We start from the raw sequence: 19,644 nt of genomic DNA, 5'->3' as shown, positions 1-19,644 counted from the left end.
TTTTATCAGTGGAAGGCAAAAGCAAGTAAAAATAAAGTAATTGTTTCAGGGATCAAGAATCCAGACTGTGGAAATGAGATATTTGAGAGTAGCTTGTGGTGTGACTATATGGCATGAAGAAATGTAGGGGTGTGTGAGATATGTGGTATGACAGGGAATGCAGAGGGAACGAACTGTGGAGTGGTTGAGTGGATGAAACGTAATACTTTGAGGTAGTTTGGGCATGTGGAAAGATTGCAAGACTGAAGAGTTTACGTAGAGAGTGTGTGATAGCACAATTAAAGAGTTTGATGTGAGAAAAGTACAATTAAAGAGTTTGATGTGAGAAAAGTACAATTAAAGAGTTTGGTGTGATAAAAGTACAATTAAAGAGTTTGGTGTGAGGAAATAATGGAAGAATACTGGAGGGAGAAAAATGGTGGAAGAATGTGTGGAACAGTGTATGCAAAGAAGGCGTGTAAGGACAGGGATAAGTGGAGATTCTTTTGCTGTGACCACCCCTTGATGGGTCTTCCCAGAGCGAATGGGTGTCAGAGAAGTAGATAGATAGATATAGAGAATTCTCAACTCTCTTCTTTCAAACACACCTCTAGACTTACATACCAGCCTCTGCAGTTTCTCACGCAAGTCTGCTGAGCTGTGGCATCCACCCAAAATATCTAGTTCACCTACAATGTCAGTGACAAAAAGGGGTGCATTCTCCTCAAAGAATTTCTCACTGCGAGCCCAGTAAAAGGGGCTGGTGGGCTTATATAATCAATCAGTATCTCTAAGCTAGCATTGTATACAAATTATTCATTCACTCCAAGCAAATATGAATTTAATGAGAAATGTGTTAATTTTTTGTATGTAAAAACTTGCAGCTTAAATGTCCTTGGAAAATTTCTAAGCACATTCTACCACTTATGATGCACACTCATACTTGAATTACGACTGTTATTGAATATTAGATGCTGACTTCTCATTTGTATTTACTTTAAGGGTTTGGGGCAGCAGCATCACTGAAGAAGGAAGTGAGAGTGGTGAGGAGGGTAATGATTGTACCCTGATGACGAGCAGTAATGCAACTCCAAACTCTTCAATAAGTAGAGCGCTGGCTCAGTTACACCCAGACCTTTATGCAGCTGAGCAGACCCCGCAGGATTCTGACCGGAGGTATGAAAGCTGTGATGACAGTAGTCAAATTTGCATTGTCTCTGACTGCACACTTACATGGGGCCACCATCTCCGTCATCCAATCCCTAATCGCTTGTATCCCACGACACAAAGATTTGACCATTCAGCTTATTAATCCATGTAAATGATACCCATATGGGCACACTCACTCATTGTAAGTCGAATGGTGACTGCTACTGATAACATTAATACACACACATATTTCTTTCTTTTCTTTCATACTATTCGCCATTTCCCGCATTAGCGAGGTAGCGTTGAGAACAGAGGACTAGGCCCTTGAGGGAATATCCTCACCTGGGCCCCTTCTCTGTTCCCTCTTTTGGAAAAAAAAAAAAAAAAAAAAAAAAAAAAAAAAAAAAAAAAAAAAAAGTGAGAGGGGAGGATTTCCAGCCCCCCGCTCCCTCCCCTTTTAGTCGCCTTCTACGACACGCAGGGAATACGTGGGAAGTATTCTTTCTCCCCTATCCCCAGGGATAACACACACATATATATATATATATATATATATATATATATATATATATATATATATATATATATATATATATATATATATATATTTCTTTTCATACTATTCGCCAAAAAAAAGAGGGGAGGATTTCCAGCCCCCCCCCCCCATACACCCCCCCTTCCCCCGCTTCCTTCCCTTTTAGTCGCCTTCTACGACACGCAGGGAATACGTGGGAAGTATTCTTTCTCCCCTATCCCCAGGGATAATATATATATATATATATATATATATATATATATATATATATATATATATATATATGTATATATATATATATATATATATATATATATATATATATATATATATATATACATATATTTATTTATTTATATTTATTTTGCTTTGTCGCTGTCTCCCGCGTTTGCGAGGTAGCGCAAGGAAACAGACGAAAGAAATGGCCCAACCCACCCCCATACACATGTATATACATACACGTCCACACACGCAAATATACATACCTATATATCTCAATGTACACATATATATATATATACACACACAGACACAGACATACATATATACCCATGCACACACTTCACACTGTCTGCCTTTATTCATTCCCATCACCACCTCGCCACACATGGAATACCATCCCCCCCCCCCCATGTGTCCGAGGTAGCGCTAGGAAAAGACAACAAAGGCCCCATTCGTTCACACTCAGTCTCTAGCTGTCATGCAAGAATGCCCGAAACCACAGCTTCCTTTCCACATCCAGGCCCCACACAACTTTCCATGGTTTACCCCAAACGCTTCACATGCCCTGATTCAATCCACTGACAGCACGTCAACCCCGGTATACCAAATCGATCCAATTCACTCTATTCCTTGCCCGCCTTTCACCCTCTTGCATTTTCAGTCCCCGATCACTCAAAATCTTTTTCACTCCATCTTTCCACCTCCAATTTGGTCTCCCACTTCTCCTCGTTCCCTCCACCTCCGACACATATATCCTCTTGGTCAGTTTTTCCTCACTCGTTCTCTCCATGTGCCCAAACCATTTCAAAACACCCTCTTCTGCTCTTTCAACCACGCTCTTTTTATTTCCACACATCTCTCTTACCCTTACATTACTTACTCGATCAAACCACCTCACACAACACATTGTCCTCCAAACCACCTCACACCACACATTGTCCTCAAACATCTCATTTCCAGCACATCCACCCTCCTCTGCACAACTCTATCCATAGCCCACGCCTCGCAACCATACAACATTGTTGGAACCACTTCAAACATACCCATTTTTGCTTTCCGAGATAATTTTCTCGACTTCCACATATTCTTCAAGGCTCCCAGGATTTTCGCCCCCTCCCCCACCCTATGATTCACTTCCGCCTCCATGGTTCCTTCCACTGCCAGATCCACTCCCAGATATCTAAAACACTTTACTTCCTCCAGTTTTTCTCCATTCAAACTTACCTCCCAATTGACTTGACCCTCAACCCTACTGTACCTAATAACCTTGCTCTTATTCACATTTACTCTTAACTTTCTTCTTTCACACACTTTACCAAACTCAGTCACCAGCTTCTGCAATTTCTCTCATGAATCAGCCACCAGTGCTGTATCATCAACTGACTCACTTCCCAAGCTCTCTCATCCACAACAGACTGCATACTTGCCCCTCTTTCCAAAACTCTTGCATTCACCTCCCTAACAACCCAATCCATAAACAAATTAAACAACCATGGAGACATCACACACCCCTGCCGCAAACCCACATTCACTGAGAACCAATCACTTTCCTCTCTTCCTACACGTACACATGCCTTACATCATCGATAAAAACTTTTCACTGCTTCTAACAACTTGCCTCCCACACCATATATTCTTAATACCTTCCACAGAGCATCTCTATCAACTCTATCATATGCCTTCTCCAGATCCATAAATGCTATATACAAATCCATTTGCTTTTCTAAGTATTTCTCACATACATTCTTCAGAGCAAACACCTGATCCACACATCCTCTACCACTTCTGAAACCACACTGCTCTTCCCCAATCTGATGCTCTGTACATGCCTTCACCCTCTCAATCAATACTCTCCCATGTAATTTACCAGGAATACTCAACAAACTTATACCTCTGTAATTTGAGCACTCACTTTTATCCCCTTTGCCTTTGTACAATGGCACTATGCACGCATTCCGCCAATCCTCAGGCACCTCACCATGAGTCATACATACATTAAATAACCTTACCAACCAGTCAACAATATAGTCACCCCCTTTTTTGATAGATTCCACTGCAATACCATCCAAACCTGCTGCCTTGCCGGCTTTCATCTTCCGCAAAACTTTTACTATCTCTTCTCTGTTTACCAAATCATTTTTCCTAACCCTCTCACTTTGTACACCTCCTCGACCAAAACACCCTATATCTGCCACTCTATCATCAAACACATTCAACAAACCTTCAAAATACTCACTCCATCTCCTTCTCACATCACCACTACTTGTTATCACCTCCCCATTAGCGCCCTTCACTGAAGTTCCCATTTGCTCCCTTGTCTTACGCACTTTATTTACCTCCTTCCAGAACATCTTTTTATTCTCCCTAAAATTTAATGATACTCTCTCACCCCAACTCTCATTTGCCCTCTTTTTCACCTCTTGCACCTTTCTCTTGACCTCCTGTCTCTTTCTTTTATACATCTCCCTCTCAATTGCATTTTTTCCCTGCAAAAATCGTCCAAATGCCTCTCTCTTCTCTTTCACTAATAATCTTACTTCTTCATCCGACCACTCACTACCCTTTCTAATCAACCCACCTCCCACGCTTCTCATGCCACAAGCATCTTTTGCACACTCCATCACTGATTCCCTAAATACATCCCATTCCTCCCCCACTCCCCTTACTTCCATTGTTCTCACCTTTTTCCCTTCTGTACTCAGTCTCTCCTGGTACTTCCTCACACAAGTCTCCTTCCCAAGCTCACTTACTCTCACCACCCTCTTCACCCCAACATTCACTCTTCTTTTCTGAAAACCCATATAAATCTTCACCTTAGCCACCACAAGATAATGATCAGACATCCCTCCAGTTGCACCTCTCAGCACATTAACATCCAAAAGTCTCTCTTTCGCGCGCCTGTCAATTAACACGTACTCCAATAGCGCTCTCTGGACATCTCTCCTACTTACATACGTATACTTATGTATATCTCGCTTTTTAAACAAGGTATTCCCAATCACCAGTCCTTTTTCAGCACATAAATCTACAAGCTCTTCACCATTTCCATTTACAACACTGAACACCCCATGTATACCAATTATTCCCTCAACTGCCACATTACTCACCTTTGCATTCAAATCACCCATCACTATAACCCGGTCTGGTGTTCTCATGATCTTTCTTCTCATGCCCAGGTGCTTATGCACCAATTATCACCCATCTCTCTCCATCAACTTTCAGTTTTACCCATATATATATGTGTGTGTGTGTGTGATGAGAAAAAAGGAGAGGTACATGTACATGTTTAAGGAAAGGAACCTGGAGGTTTTGGATAAGAAAGATGGTTGGTAATAAAAAGGATGTGGTTGAGAGAGCAGAGGATGAATAACCTGTGATAATAAATTAGGCTAATTAGTCGAGTAATTACCACAAATATAATTAAAGTATTAATAACACATTTGATATTAGGAGATCCAGTCTTTTGAATCGAAATAAATAATCATCATCAAGAATGACATATTGATATATGATTCTCAGTATGCTGAATAAGAATCTATGGTCAGAATTTACAAGTTAGGCTAATTAGTCGAGTAATGAGGAAATATTATTATAATAGATTAAAGTATAATTAACACGCTTAATATTAGGAAATCCAGTCTTTTGGTTCGAAATATATAATCACCATCAAGATTTACATCTATACACAGATTTTCATTAATGTCGTAAGAACTTGAAAATCCAAGAAAAATGCCTTGCATTTTTCGTGATTTTTTCGAAATCACAGATTTTCTTCAGAATTTCAGAATATATGCTTTACAGTATGCTGAATAAGAATCTGTGGTCAAAATTTAGAAATTAGGCTAATTCGTCGAGTAATTAGCTCATGAATATTAGTATAAATAATTAAAGTATTAATAACACACTTAATATTACGAAATCCAGTCTTTTGATTCGAAATATATGATCACCATCAAGATTTACATCTATACACAGATTTTCATTAAAATCGGAAGAACTTGAAAATACGAGTAAAATAGAAGGCATTTTTCGTGATTTTCTCAAAATCACAGATTTTCTTGAAAATCTCAGAATATATGCTTTAGAGTATGCTGAATAAGAATCTGTGGTCAAAATTTAGAAATTAGACTAATTAGTCGAGTAATTAGCGCATAAAGATTAGTATAAATAATTACAGTATTAATATCACGCTTAATATTAGGAAATGCAGTCTTTTGATTCGAAATATATAATCAGCACCAAAATTTACATTTATACACAGATTTTCATTAAAATCGGAAGAACGTGAAAATCCGAGTAAAATGGAAAGCTATAGCCTTGCATTTTTCGTGACTTTTTCAAAATGACAGATTTTCTTCAAAACTTCAGAATATATGCTTTAGAGTATGCTGAATAAGAATCTGTGGTCAAAATTTTGAAATTAGGCTAATTAGTCGAATAATTAGCACATGAATATTAGTATAAATAATTAAAGTATTAATAACACGCTTAATTTTAGTAAATGCAGTCTTTTGATTCGAAATATATAATCAGCACCAAAATTTACATTTATACACAGATTTTCATTAAAATCGGAAGAGTTTGAAAATCCGAGGAAAATTATTAGTATAATTAATTAAAGCCTTGCATTTTTCGTGATTTTCTCAAAATCACAGATTTTCTTGAAAATCTCAGAATATATGCTTTAGAGTATGTTGAATAAGAATCTGTGGTCAAAATTTAGAAATTAGGCTAATAAAGTATTAATATCACGCTTAATATTAGGAAATGCAGTCTTAGTATAATTAACGAAGGTATTAATAAGACACTTAATATTAAATAATGCAGTCTTTTGATTCGAAATATATAATCAGCATCAAGATTTACATCTATACACAAATTTTCATTAAAATCGGAAGAACTTGAAAATCCGAGTAAAATACGAGTTTGAAGAAATTTTGTCATTTTGAAAAAGTCACGAAAAATGCAAGGCCTTGCATTTTACTCGGATTTTCACGTTCTTCCGATTTTAATGAAAATCTGTGTATAAATGTAAATCTCGATGCTGATTATATATTTCGAATCAAAAGACTGCATTATTTAATATTAAGTGTCTTATTAATACCTTCGTTAATTATACTAATGTTCATGCGCTAATTACTCGACTAATTAGCCTAATTTCTACATTTTGACCACAGATTCTTATTCAGCATACTCTAAAGCATATATTCTGAGATTTTCAAGAAAATCTGTGATTTTGAGAAAATCACGAAAAATGCAAGGCTATAGCCTTGCATTTTCCTCGGATTTTCAAGTTCTTCCGATTTCAATGAAAATTTGTGTATAGCTGTAAATGTTGATGCTGATTATATATTTCAAATCAAAAGACTGCATTTCCTAATATTAAGCGTGATATTAATACTTTAATTAATTATACTAATGTTCATGTGCTAATTACTCTACTAATTAGCCTAATTTCTAAATTTTGACCACAGATTCTTATTCAGCATACGCTAAAGCATATATTCTGAGATTTTCAAGAAAATCTGTGATTTTGAGAAAATCACGAAAAATGCAAGGCTATAGCCTTGCATTTTCCTCGGATTTTCAAGTTCTTCCGATTTTAATGAAAATTTGTGTATAGATGTAAATGTTCATGCTGATTATATATTTCAAAGCAAAAGACTGCATTTCCTAATATTAAGCGTGATATTAATACTTTAATTATACTAATGTTCATGTGCTAATTACTCTACTAATTAGCCTAATTTCTAAATTTTGACCACAGATTCTTATTCAGCATACGCTAAAGCATATATTCTGAGATTTTCAAGAAAATCTGTGATTTTGAGAAAATCACGAAAAATGCAAGGCTATAGCCTTGCATTTTCCTCGGATTTTCAAGTTCTTCCGATTTTAATGAATATCTGTGTATAAATGTAAATTTTGATGCTGATTATATATTTCGAATCAAAAGACTCTATTTCGTAATATTAAGCGTGATATTAATACTTTAATTAATTATACTAATGTTCATGCGCTAATTACTCGACTAAGTAACCTAATTTCTAAATTTTGACCACAGATTCTTATTCAGCATACTCTAAATCATATATTCTGAGATTTTGAAGAAAATCTGTGATTTTGAGAAAATCACGAAAAATGCAAGGCTATATATAGCCTTGCATTTTCCTCGGATTTTCAAGTTCTTCCGATTTCAATGAAAATTTGTGTATAGCTGTAAATGTTGATGCTGATTATATATTTCAAATCAAAAGACTGCATTTCCTAATATTAAGCGTGATATTAATACTTTAATTAATTATACTAATGTTCATGTGCTAATTACTCTACTAATGAGCCTAATTTCTAAATTTTGACCACAGATTCTTATTCAGCATACGCTAAAGCATATATTCTGAGATTTTCAAGAAAATCTGTGATTTTGAGAAAATCACGAAAAATGCAAGGCTATAGCCTTGCATTTTCCTCGGATTTTCAAGTTCTTCCGATTTCAATGAAAACCTCTGTATAGATGGAAATCTTGATGGTGATTATATATTTCGAATCAAAAGACTGCATTTCCTAATATTACTCGATTAATTAGCCTAATATCAAAATTTTGACCACAGATTCTTATTCAGCATACTCTAAAGCATATATTCTGAGATTTTGAAAAAAATCTGTGATTTTGAGGAAATCACGAAAAATGCAAGGCTACAGCCTTGCATTTTCCTCGGATTTTCAAGTTCTTCCTATTTTAATGAAAATTTGTGTATAGATGTAAATGTTCATGCTGATTATATATTTCAAAGCAAAAGACTGCATTTCCTAATATTAAGCGTGATATTAATACTTTAAGGAGAGATAGGTAGTATGTTTGAGGAAAGGAACCTGGATGTTTTGGCTCTGAGTGAAACGAAGCTCAAGGGTAAAGGGGAAGAGTGGTTTGGAAATGTCTGGGGAGTGAAGTCAGGGGTTAGTGAGAGGACAAGAGCAAGGGAAGGAGTAGCAATACTCCTGAAACAGGAGTTGTGGGAGTATGTGATAGAATGTAAGAAAGTAAATTCTCGATTAATATGGGTAAAATTGAAAGTTGATGGAGAGAGGTGGGTGATTATTGGTGCATATGCACCTGGGCATGAGAAGAAAGATCATGAGAGGCAAGTGTTTTGGGAGCAGCTAAATGAGTGTGTTAGCGGTTTTGATGCACGAGACCGGGTTATAGTGATGGGTGATTTGAATGCAAAGGTGAGTAATGTGGCAGTTGAGGGAATAATTGGTATGCATGGGGTGTTCAGTGTTGTAAATGGGAATGGTGAAGAGCTTGTAGATTTATGTGCTGAAAAAGGACTGATGATTGGGAATACCTGGTTTAAAAAGCGAGATATACATAAGTATACTTATGTAAGTAGGAGAGATGGCCAGAGAGCGTTATTGGATTACGTGTTAATTGACAGGCGTGCGAAAGAGAGACTTTTGGATGTCAATGTGCTGAGAGGTGCAACTGGAGGGATGTCTGATCATTATCTTGTGGAGGCTAAGGTGAAGATTAGTATGGGTTTTCAGAAAAGAAGAGTGAATGTTGGGGTGAAGAAGGTGGTGAGAGTAAGTGAGCTTGGGAAGGAGACCTGTGTGAAGAAGTATCAGGAGAGACTGTGTACAGAATGGAAAAAGGTGAGAACAATGGAAGTAAGGGGAGTGGGGGAGGAATGGGAGGTATTTAGGGAATCAGTGATGGATTGCGCAAAAGATGCTTGTGGCATGAGAAGAGTGGGAGGTGGGCTGTTTAGAAAGGGTAGTGAGTGGTGGGATGAAGAAGTAAGAGTATTAGTGAAAGAGAAGAGAGAGGCATTTGGACGATTTTTGCAGGGAAAAAATGCAATTGAGTGGGAGAAGTATAAAAGAAAGAGACAGGAGGTCAAGAGAAAGGTGCAAGAGGTGAAAAAGAGGGCAAATGAGAGTTGGGGTGTGAGACTATCAGTAAATTTTAGGGAGAATAAAAAGATGTTCTGGAAGGAGGTAAATAGGGTGCGTAAGACAAGGGAGCAAATGGGAACTTCAGTGAAGGGCGTAAATGGGGAGGTGATAACAAGTAGTGGTGATGTGAGAAGGAGATGGAATGAGTATTTTGAAGGTTTGTTGAATGTGTCTGATGACAGAGTAGCAGATATAGGGTGTTTGGGTCGAGGTGGTGTGCAAAGTGAGAGGGTTAGGGAAAATGATTTGGTAAACAGAGAAGAGGTAGTAAAAGCTTTGCGGAAGATGAAAGCCGGCAAGGCAGCAGGTTTGGATGGTATTGCAGTGGAATTTATTAAAAAAGGGGGTGACTGTATTGTTGACTGGTTGGTAAGGTTATTTAATGTATGTATGACTCATGGTGAGGTGCCTGAGGATTGGCGGAATGCGTGCATAGTGCCATTGTACAAAGGCAAAGGGGATAAGAGTGAGTGCTCAAATTACAGAGGTATAAGTTTGTTGAGTATTCCTGGTAAATTATATGGGAGGGTATTGATTGAAAGGGTGAAGGCATGTACAGAGCATCAGATTGGGGAAGAGCAGTGTGGTTTCAGAAGTGGTAGAGGATGTGTGGATCAGGTGTTTGCTTTGAAGAATGTATGTGAGAAATACTTAGAAAAGCAAATGGATTTGTATGTAGCATTTATGGATCTGGAGAAGGCATATGATAGAGTTGATAGAGATGCTCTGTGGAAGGTATTAAGAATATATGGTGTGGGAGGCAAGTTGTTAGAAGCAGTGAAAAGTTTTTATCGAGGATGTAAGGCATGTGTACGTGTAGGAAGAGAGGAAAGTGATTGGTTCTCAGTGAATGTAGGTTTACGGCAGGGGTGTGTGATGTCTCCATGGTTGTTTAATTTGTTTATGGATGGGGTTGTTAGGGAGGTAAATGCAAGAGTCTTGGAAAGAGGGGCAAGTATGAAGTCTGTTGGGGATGAGAGAGCTTGGGAAGTGAGTCAGTTGTTGTTCGCTGATGATACAGCGCTGGTGGCGGATTCATGTGAGAAACTGCAGAAGCTGGTGACGGAGTTTGGTAAAGTGTGTGGAAGAAGAAAGTTAAGAGTAAATGTGAATAAAAGCAAGGTTATTAGGTACAGTAGGGTTGAGGGTCAAGTCAATTGGGAGGTGAGTTTGAATGGTGAAAAACTGGAGGAAGTGGAGTGTTTTAGATATCTGGGAGTGGATCTGTCAGCGGATGGAACCATGGAAGCGGAAGTGGATCATAGGGTGGGGGAGGGGGCGAAAATTTTGGGAGCCTTGAAAAATGTGTGGAAGTCGAGAACATTATCCCGGAAAGCAAAAATGGGTATGTTTGAAGGAATAGTGGTTCCAACAATGTTGTATGGTTGCGAGGCGTGGGCTATGGATAGAGTTGTGCGCAGGAGGATGGATGTGCTGGAAATGAGATGTTTGAGGACAATGTGTGGTGTGAGGTGGTTTGATCGAGTAAGTAACGTAAGGGTAAGAGAGATGTGTGGAAATAAAAAGAGCGTGGTTGAGAGAGCAGAAGAGGGTGTTTTAAAATGGTTTGGGCACATGGAGAGAATGAGTGAGGAAAGATTGACCAAGAGGATATATGTGTCGGAGGTGGAGGGAACGAGGAGAAGAGGGAGACCAAATTGGAGGTGGAAAGATGGAGTGAAAAAGATTTTGTGTGATCGGGGCCTGAACATGCAGGAGGGTGAAAGGAGGGCAAGGAATAGAGTGAATTGGAGCGATGTGGTATACAGGGGTTGACGTGCTGTCAGTGGATTGAATCAAGGCATGTGAAGCGTCCGGGGTAAACCATGGAAAGCTGTGTAGGTATGTATATTTGTGTGTGTGGACGTGTGTATGTACATGTGTATGGGGGGGGTTGGGACATTTCTTTCGTCTGTTTCCTTGCGCTACCTCGCAAACGCGGGAGACAGCGACAAAGTAAAAAAAAAAAAAAAAAAATTAATACTTTAATTATACTAATGTTCATGCGCTAATTACTCAACTAATTAGCCTAATTTCTAAATTTTGACCACAGATTCTCATTCAGCATACTCTAAAGAATATATTATGAGATTTTCAAGAAAATCTGTGCTTTTGAGAAAATCACGAAAAATGCATTTTACTCGGATTTTCAAGTTCTTCCGATTTTAATGAAAATCTGTGTATAAATGTAAATTTTGATGCTGATTATATATTTCGAATCAAAAGACTCTATTTCGTAATATTAAGCGTGATATTAATACTTTAATTAATTATACTAATGTTCATGCGCTAATTACTCGACTAAGTAACCTAATTTCTAAATTTTGACCACAGATTCTTATTCAGCATACTCTAAAGCATATATTCTGAGATTTTGAAGAAAATCTGTGATTTTGAGAAAATCACGAAAAATGCAAGGCTATAGCCTTGCATTTTCCTCGGATTTTCAAGTTCTTCCGATTTTAATGAAAATTTGTGTATAGATGTAAATGTTCATGCTGATTATATATTTCAAAGCAAAAGACTGCATTTCCTAATATTAAGCGTGATATTAATACTTTAATTATACTAATGTTCATGCGCTAATTACTCAACTAATTAGCCTAATTTCTAAATTTTGACCACAGATTCTCATTCAGCATACTCTAAAGAATATATTATGAGATTTTCAAGAAAATCTGTGATTTTGAGAAAATCACGAAAAATGCAAGGCTATAGCCTTGCATTTTACTCGGATTTTCAAGTTCTTCCGATTTTAATGAAAATCTGTGTATAAATGTAAATTTTGGTGCTGATTATATATTTCGAATCAAAAGACTGCATTTCCTAATATTAAGCGTGATATTAATACTTTAATTAATTATACTAATGTTCATGTGCTAATTACTCTACTAATTAGCCTAATTTCTAAATTTTGACCACAGATTCTTATTCAGCATACGCTAAAGCATATATTCTGAGATTTTCAAGAAAATCTGTGATTTTGAGAAAATCACGAAAAATGCAAGGCTATAGCCTTGCATTTTCCTCGGATTTTCAAGTTCTTCCGATTTCAATGAAAACCTGTGTATAGATGGAAATCTTGATGGTGATTATATATTTCGAATCAAAAGACTGCATTTCCTAATATTACTCGACTAATTGGCCTAATATCAAAATTTTGACCACAGATTCTTATTCAGCATACTCTAAAGCATTTATTCTGAGATTTTGAAGAAAATCTGTGATTTTGAGAAAATCACGAAAAATGCAAGGCTATAGCCTTGCATTTTCCTCGGATTTTCAAGTTCTTCCGATTTCAATGAAAATTTGTGTATAGCTGTAAATGTTGATGCTGATTATATATTTCAAATCAAAAGACTGCATTTCCTAATATTAAGCGTAATATTAATACTTTAATTAATTATACTAAAGTTCATGTGCTAATTACTCTACTAATTAGCCTAATTTCTAAATTTTGACCACAGATTCTTATTCAGCATACGCTAAAGCATATATTCTGAGATTTTCAAGAAAATCTGTGATTTTGAGAAAATCACGAAAAATGCAAGGCTATAGCCTTGGATTTTTCCTCGGATTTTCAAGTTCTTCCGATTTCAATGAAAACCTGTGTATAGATGGAAATCTTGATGGTGATTATATATTTCGAATCAAAAGACTGCATTTCCTAATATTACTCGACTAATTAGCCTAATATCAAAATTTTGACCACAGATTCTTATTCAGCATACTCTAAAGCATATATTCTGAGATTTTGAAGAAAATCTGTGATTTTGAGAAAATCACGAAAAATGCAAGGCTATAGCCTTGCATTTTCCTCGGATTTTCAAGTTCTTCCGATTTTAATGAAAATTTGTGTATAGATGTAAATGTTCATGATTATATATTTCAAAGCAAAAGACTGCATTTCCTAATATTAAGCGTGATATTAATACTTTAATTATACTAATGTTCATGCGCTAATTACTCAACTAATTAGCCTAATTTCTAAATTTTGACCACAGATTCTCATTCAGCATACTCTAAAGAATATATTATGAGATTTTCAAGAAAATCTGTGATTTTGAGAAAATCACGAAAAATGCAAGGCTATAGCCTTGCATTTTACTCGGATTTTCAAGTTCTTCCGATTTTAATGAAAATCTGTGTATAAATGTAAATTTTGGTGCTGATTATATATTTCGAATCAAAAGACTGCATTTCCTAATATTAAGCGTGATATTAATACTTTAATTAATTATACTAATGTTCATGTGCTAATTACTCTACTAATTAGCCTAATTTCTAAATTTTGACCACAGATTCTTATTCAGCATACTCTAAAGCATATATTCTGAGATTTTCAAGAAAATCTGTGATTTTGAGAAAATCACGAAAAATGCAAGGCTATAGCCTTGCATTTTCCTCGGATTTTCAAGTTCTTCCGATTTTAATGAAAATTTGTGTATAGATGTAAATGTTGATGTTGATTATATATTTCGAATCAAATGACTGCATTTCCTAATATTAAGCGTGTTATTATATTTAATTATACTATTATGTGGAAAATAAAAAGACTATTTCCTAATATTAAGCGTGTTATTATTTTAATTAATTATACTAATATTCATGTGGAAATGCAGTCTTTTGATATGAAATATATAATTACCATTAAGAGTGACATCTATACACAGATTTTCATTAAAATGAAAGAACTTGAAAATCCGAGGAAAATGTAGCATTGCATTTTTCGTGATTTTTTTCAAAATTACAGATTTTCTTTAAAATTTCAGAATGTGCTTTTGAGTATGCTGAATAGGAATCTGTGGCCAAAATTTAAGAATTAGGTTAATTAGTAGAGTAATTAGTACATGAATATTAAGTCTATAGCCTATAGTCTATACCCCTTCTCTGTTCCTTCTTTTGGAAAAAAAGAAAAAAAAAAAAAGAGGGGAGGATTTCCAGCCCCCAGCTCCCTTCCCTTTTAGTCGCCTTCTACGACATGCAGGGAAGTATTCTTTCTCCCCTATCCCCAGGGATAATATATATATATATATATATATATATATATATATATATATATATATATATATATATATATATATATATATATATATATTATACAGTACATAGTTTATTTTGTGAACATTTTTGCCTGTCCTTTGAACTTTGTATTGGTGTTAATCATGCTGATCTTGCAATATCTTTTTTTCATTTTAACGTTTTCTCTCCAGATTGAGTGAGGAGTCAAATTTGTCATCAGTATCTCAATCCATAGATGCAGAAACTCCTAGCACTCCTGCACCGAGCCCTAATCCCATACCACAGCAGTAAGTAATGCATAAAAATTCATGATAGTGCTGAGTTAGCATTACTACAAAGTTAATCCTGATAAAATAACCTTTCTCATACCCAATTAATATAATTAGTGTTAAAAAAAATTGGAAAAATGATAAAGAACTATTTTGGGTGAATTAGTGACAATGCCATCAAGTAAAGGTTTGTTGTAACTGTGGCTTTAGAAGAAAGGGAGCTGGAGTAATTTTAACAGGACATTTTTAACCATGAATGTTATACTTATGTTATCATTAAGTTAAAGAATTTAAAAAAACACTTGTGAAACTGTAGAGGAACAAAATATCAAAACTTGAAAGACCCACTGATAAACACTTACCTTGCCTCCTACCATACTTTTATGCACTGACACTGGTGTGTTGGTATTACACTAGTCTACATCATCATTCCCATGCTGTTTACGACTCTCTGCCATAGCTACCTCCTTGATGGGAATTCAGGGAACGGTCATCAGAAATAGATACATAGATTAACAACATATACAATCAACTTTATGCTTTCATTCACTCTCCTAAACTTGAACACCAACTTATGCAGTTTCTCACTTGAGACAGCACTAAATCTGCCATTAGTGCTGTATCATTAGCAAGTGACCGACTCTCCTACAAGTCCCCTCATCACTTCATCTATAGTATGCAGAGAAAAATTAAGTAATAAAGATTTGTGGAAAACAATGTACACTTCAGCACACCTGGACATATGCAACTGGATTGAAAGAACATAAGTTACTTTTTTAATGGGATATGCACAAAATATTAGATGTACAACAGTTTTTCTGAATATATAAGAACAGAATAGTTTATGATTATCATTACAATCTAATATTTGGACAGGTGTGCAGAGTCGTAGGAGGATATTTATATACTTTAGCTGAAGATCATAGTGTAATACACACAGTTCTAATTTTACATATATAATCACTTGTATTTCTTGCAGCTGGCTGATGGTTGCAGTGGATGATGTTATGGGATGGATTCGTGGAGGAAGGTGGCCTTACTCGCCCCAGGAAACTGTGCAGGGGGCTAGATATGCATTTACATCCCTACTACTTTTGCTAGCAGCATTCTTTCTTCTCTAACCATATCCTATGGTGATTCTAATGTACCACAACCTTACCACCCTGGCTGGACAACAATACACCATGTGCTGCACCCATTTGTTGCTGTGAGATACATGGGTATACCACCTACATAACCAGTCCCACAATTAAAAAACATATCACAATGTGGACTCTGTACAGTATTCTTTTTCATTTACTGAGGACTTTAATGTCTGTCTTTTGGTTTACAAAATCTAAAGTCAATTTCATTTGTCAGTTCACGTATAAGATCATCCATTATTTATGATTTCTCTGATTTCTTTAGAAGCTAATGAAAGATTATGTTGGCAACATTATTGAAAAATCTAAGATTGTCACTACTGTATTGGTTAGAAAATTTCATATGCAGTTAATAAACTACACACTATAATCCTTATATACTGTGTTCATATTGGGAGATCTTTTCTCATGTACATTTACTACAATGATTTAGTTGTCATCTAAACATTATTTGCATTTTGTCTGAAGGAAGAAACCTAACAACAGAAGTGCAGTTAATGACTATTAAAAGTAATTGTACTAGGAAATAATGTCCTGAGTACATGCTTGGTTTAGTATCTTCTATTTCATAAAAGGAATATTTTATCAGCATCATTCATAATCCTTCTTAACTTGTGGTTCCACTGGTCATATGATGCTACCTGTACAGATTCCTCTTTATTTTTTAATATATCTGTTCAAAGAAGATTTAGAAAATGATACCTAATGAATATGCTGGCTTTTGTACTAAAAACTATATCTCAAGGAATTTCTGCATTGAATCTTTGATGCAATATTTTACATACATATTAGTAAATAGTTTATTTACTGTGATAAATACAACTGAATTTATGTAACAATAAAATATCATTCATTACAATGTGTTTACATTAATTCTGACAAACATTATAAATTGATACAAAAAATGAAAGTCCTTAATAATAAATACCCTCATATATATGTGGGGCCTGGATGTGGAAAGGGAGCTGTGGTTTCGGGCATTACTGTGTGACAGCTGGAGACTGAGTGTGAACGAATGGGGCCTTTGTTGTCTTTTCCTAGTGCTACCTCGCACACATGAGGGGGGAGGGGGATGGTATTCCATGTGTGGCGAGGTGGCGATGGGAATGAATAGGGGCAGGCAGTGTGAATTGTGTGCATGGGTATATATGTATGTGTCTGTGTGTATACGTATATATATGTGTACACTGAGATGTATAGGTATGTATATTTGCGTGTGTGTGTGTGTGTGTACATTATGTATGGGGGTGGGTTGTGCCATTTCTTTAGTCTGTTTCCTTGCGCTACCTCGCAAACGCGGGAGACAGCGACAAAGCAAAATTATAATAATAATAATATTTTTTTTTTTTATACTTTGTCGCTGTCTCCCGCGTTTGCGAGATAGCGCAAGGAAACAGACGAAAGAAATGGCCCAACCCCCCCCCATACACATGTATATACATACGTCCACACACGCAAATATACATACCTACACAGCTTTCCATGGTTTACCCCAGACGCTTCACATGCCTTGATTCAATCCACTGACAGCACGTCAACCCCGGAATACCACATCGCTCCAATTCACTCTATTCCTTGCCCTCCTTTCACCCTCCTGCATGTTCAGGCCCCGATCACACAAAATCTTTTTCACTCCATCTTTCCACCTCCAATTTGGTCTCCCTCTTCTCCTTGCTCCCTCCACCTCCGACACATATATCCTCTTGGTCAATCTTTCCTCACTCATCCTCTCCATGTGCCCAAACCACTTCAAAACACCCTCTTCTGCTCTCTCAACCACGCTCTTTTTATTTCCACACATCTCTCTTACCCTTACGTTACTCACTCGATCAAACCACCTCACACCACACATTGTCCTCAAACATCTCATTTCCAGCACATCCATCCTCCTGCGCACAACTCTATCCATAGCCCACGCCTCGCAACCATACAGCATTGTTGGAACCACTATTCCTTCAAACATACCCATTTTTGCTTTCCGAGATAATGTTCTCGACTTCCACACATTCTTCAAGGCCCCCAGAATTTTCGCCCCCTTCCCCACCCTATGATCCACTTCCGCTTCCATGGTTCCATCCGCTGCCAGATCCACTCCCAGATATCTAAAACACTTCACTTCCTCCAGTTTTTCTCCATTCAAACTCACCTCCCAATTGACTTGACCCTCAACCTTACTGTACCTAATAACCTTGCTCTTATTCACATTTACTCTTAACTTTCTTCTTCCACACACTTTACCAAACTCAGTCACCAGCTTCTGCAGTTTCTCACATGAATCAGCCACCAGCGCTGTATCATCAGCGAACAACAACTGACTCACTTCCCAAGCTCTCTCATCATATATATATATATATATATATATATATATATATATATATATATATATATATATCCAATAATGCTCTCTGGCCATCTCTCCTACTTACATAAGTATACTTATGTATATCTCGCTTTTTAAACCAGGTATTCCCAATCATCAGTCCTTTTTCAGCACATAAATCTACAAGCTCTTCACCATTTCCATTTACAACACTGAACACCCCATGTATACCAATTATTCCCTCAACTGCCACATTACTCACCTTTGCATTCAAATCACCCATCACTGACATGCTGTCAGTGGATTGAATCAAGGCATGTGAAGCGTCTGGGGTAAACCATGGAAAGCTGTGTAGGTGTGTATATTTGCGTGTGTGGACGTATGTATATACATGTGTATGGGGGGGGGGGTTGGGCCATTTCTTTCGTCTGTTTCCTTGCGCTACCTCGCAAACGCGGGAGACAGCGACAAAGTATAATAAAAAAAAAAATAATATATATATATATATTATCTTGTGGAGGCTAAGGTGAAGATTTGTATGGGTTTTCAGAAAAGAAGAGTGAATGTTGGGGTGAAGAGGGTGGTGAGAGTAAGTGAGCTTGGGAAAGAGACCTGTGTAAGGAAGTACCAGGAGAGACTGAGTACAGAATGGAAAAAGGTGAGAACAATGGAAGTAAGGGGAGTGGGGGAGGAATGGGATGTATTTAGGGAATCAGTGATGGATTGCGCAAAAGATGCTTGTGGCATGAGAAGAGTGGGAGGTGGGTTGATTAGAAAGGGTAGTGAGTGGTGGGATGAAGAAGTAAGAGTATTAATGAAAGAGAAGTGAGAGGCATTTGGACGATTTTTTGCAGGGAAAAAATGCAATTGAGTGGGAGATGTATAAAAGAAAGAGACAGGAGGTCAAGAGAAAGGTGCAAGAGGTGAAAAAAAGGGCAAATGAGAGTTGGGGTGAGAGAGTATCATTAAATTTTAGGGAGAATAAAAAGATGTTCTGGAAGGAGGTAAATAAAGTGCGTAAGACAAGGGAGCAAATGGGAACTTCAG

The 19,644-nt window shown here is 36.7% G+C and overlaps 1 protein-coding gene across 11 annotated transcripts in view; it reads left to right on the top strand.

Annotated features, from left to right (window-relative positions):
• LOC139761067 (uncharacterized) overlaps window positions 1–17,136 on the top strand; it is a 388,802-nt gene extending 371,666 nt beyond the window's left edge. For all 11 annotated transcript variants that reach the window (XM_071684876.1, XM_071684875.1, XM_071684874.1 and 8 more), the window contains 3 exons: window positions 982–1,155; window positions 15,058–15,153; window positions 16,115–17,136. In XM_071684876.1, the coding sequence (XP_071540977.1) occupies window positions 982–1,155; window positions 15,058–15,153; window positions 16,115–16,256 (412 nt within the window). In that variant the 3' untranslated portion in view covers window positions 16,257–17,136. The remainder of the gene's footprint in view (window positions 1–981; window positions 1,156–15,057; window positions 15,154–16,114) is intronic.
• Window positions 17,137–19,644: the final 2,508 nt, after the last annotated feature.

Source organism: Panulirus ornatus, chromosome 39 (genome assembly GCF_036320965.1).
Source record: "Panulirus ornatus isolate Po-2019 chromosome 39, ASM3632096v1, whole genome shotgun sequence".
Lineage (NCBI taxonomy): Eukaryota > Metazoa > Arthropoda > Malacostraca > Decapoda > Palinuridae > Panulirus > Panulirus ornatus.
The sequence above is the reverse complement of the archived record's forward strand: the minus strand, read 5'-3'. Positions and strand labels throughout refer to the sequence as shown.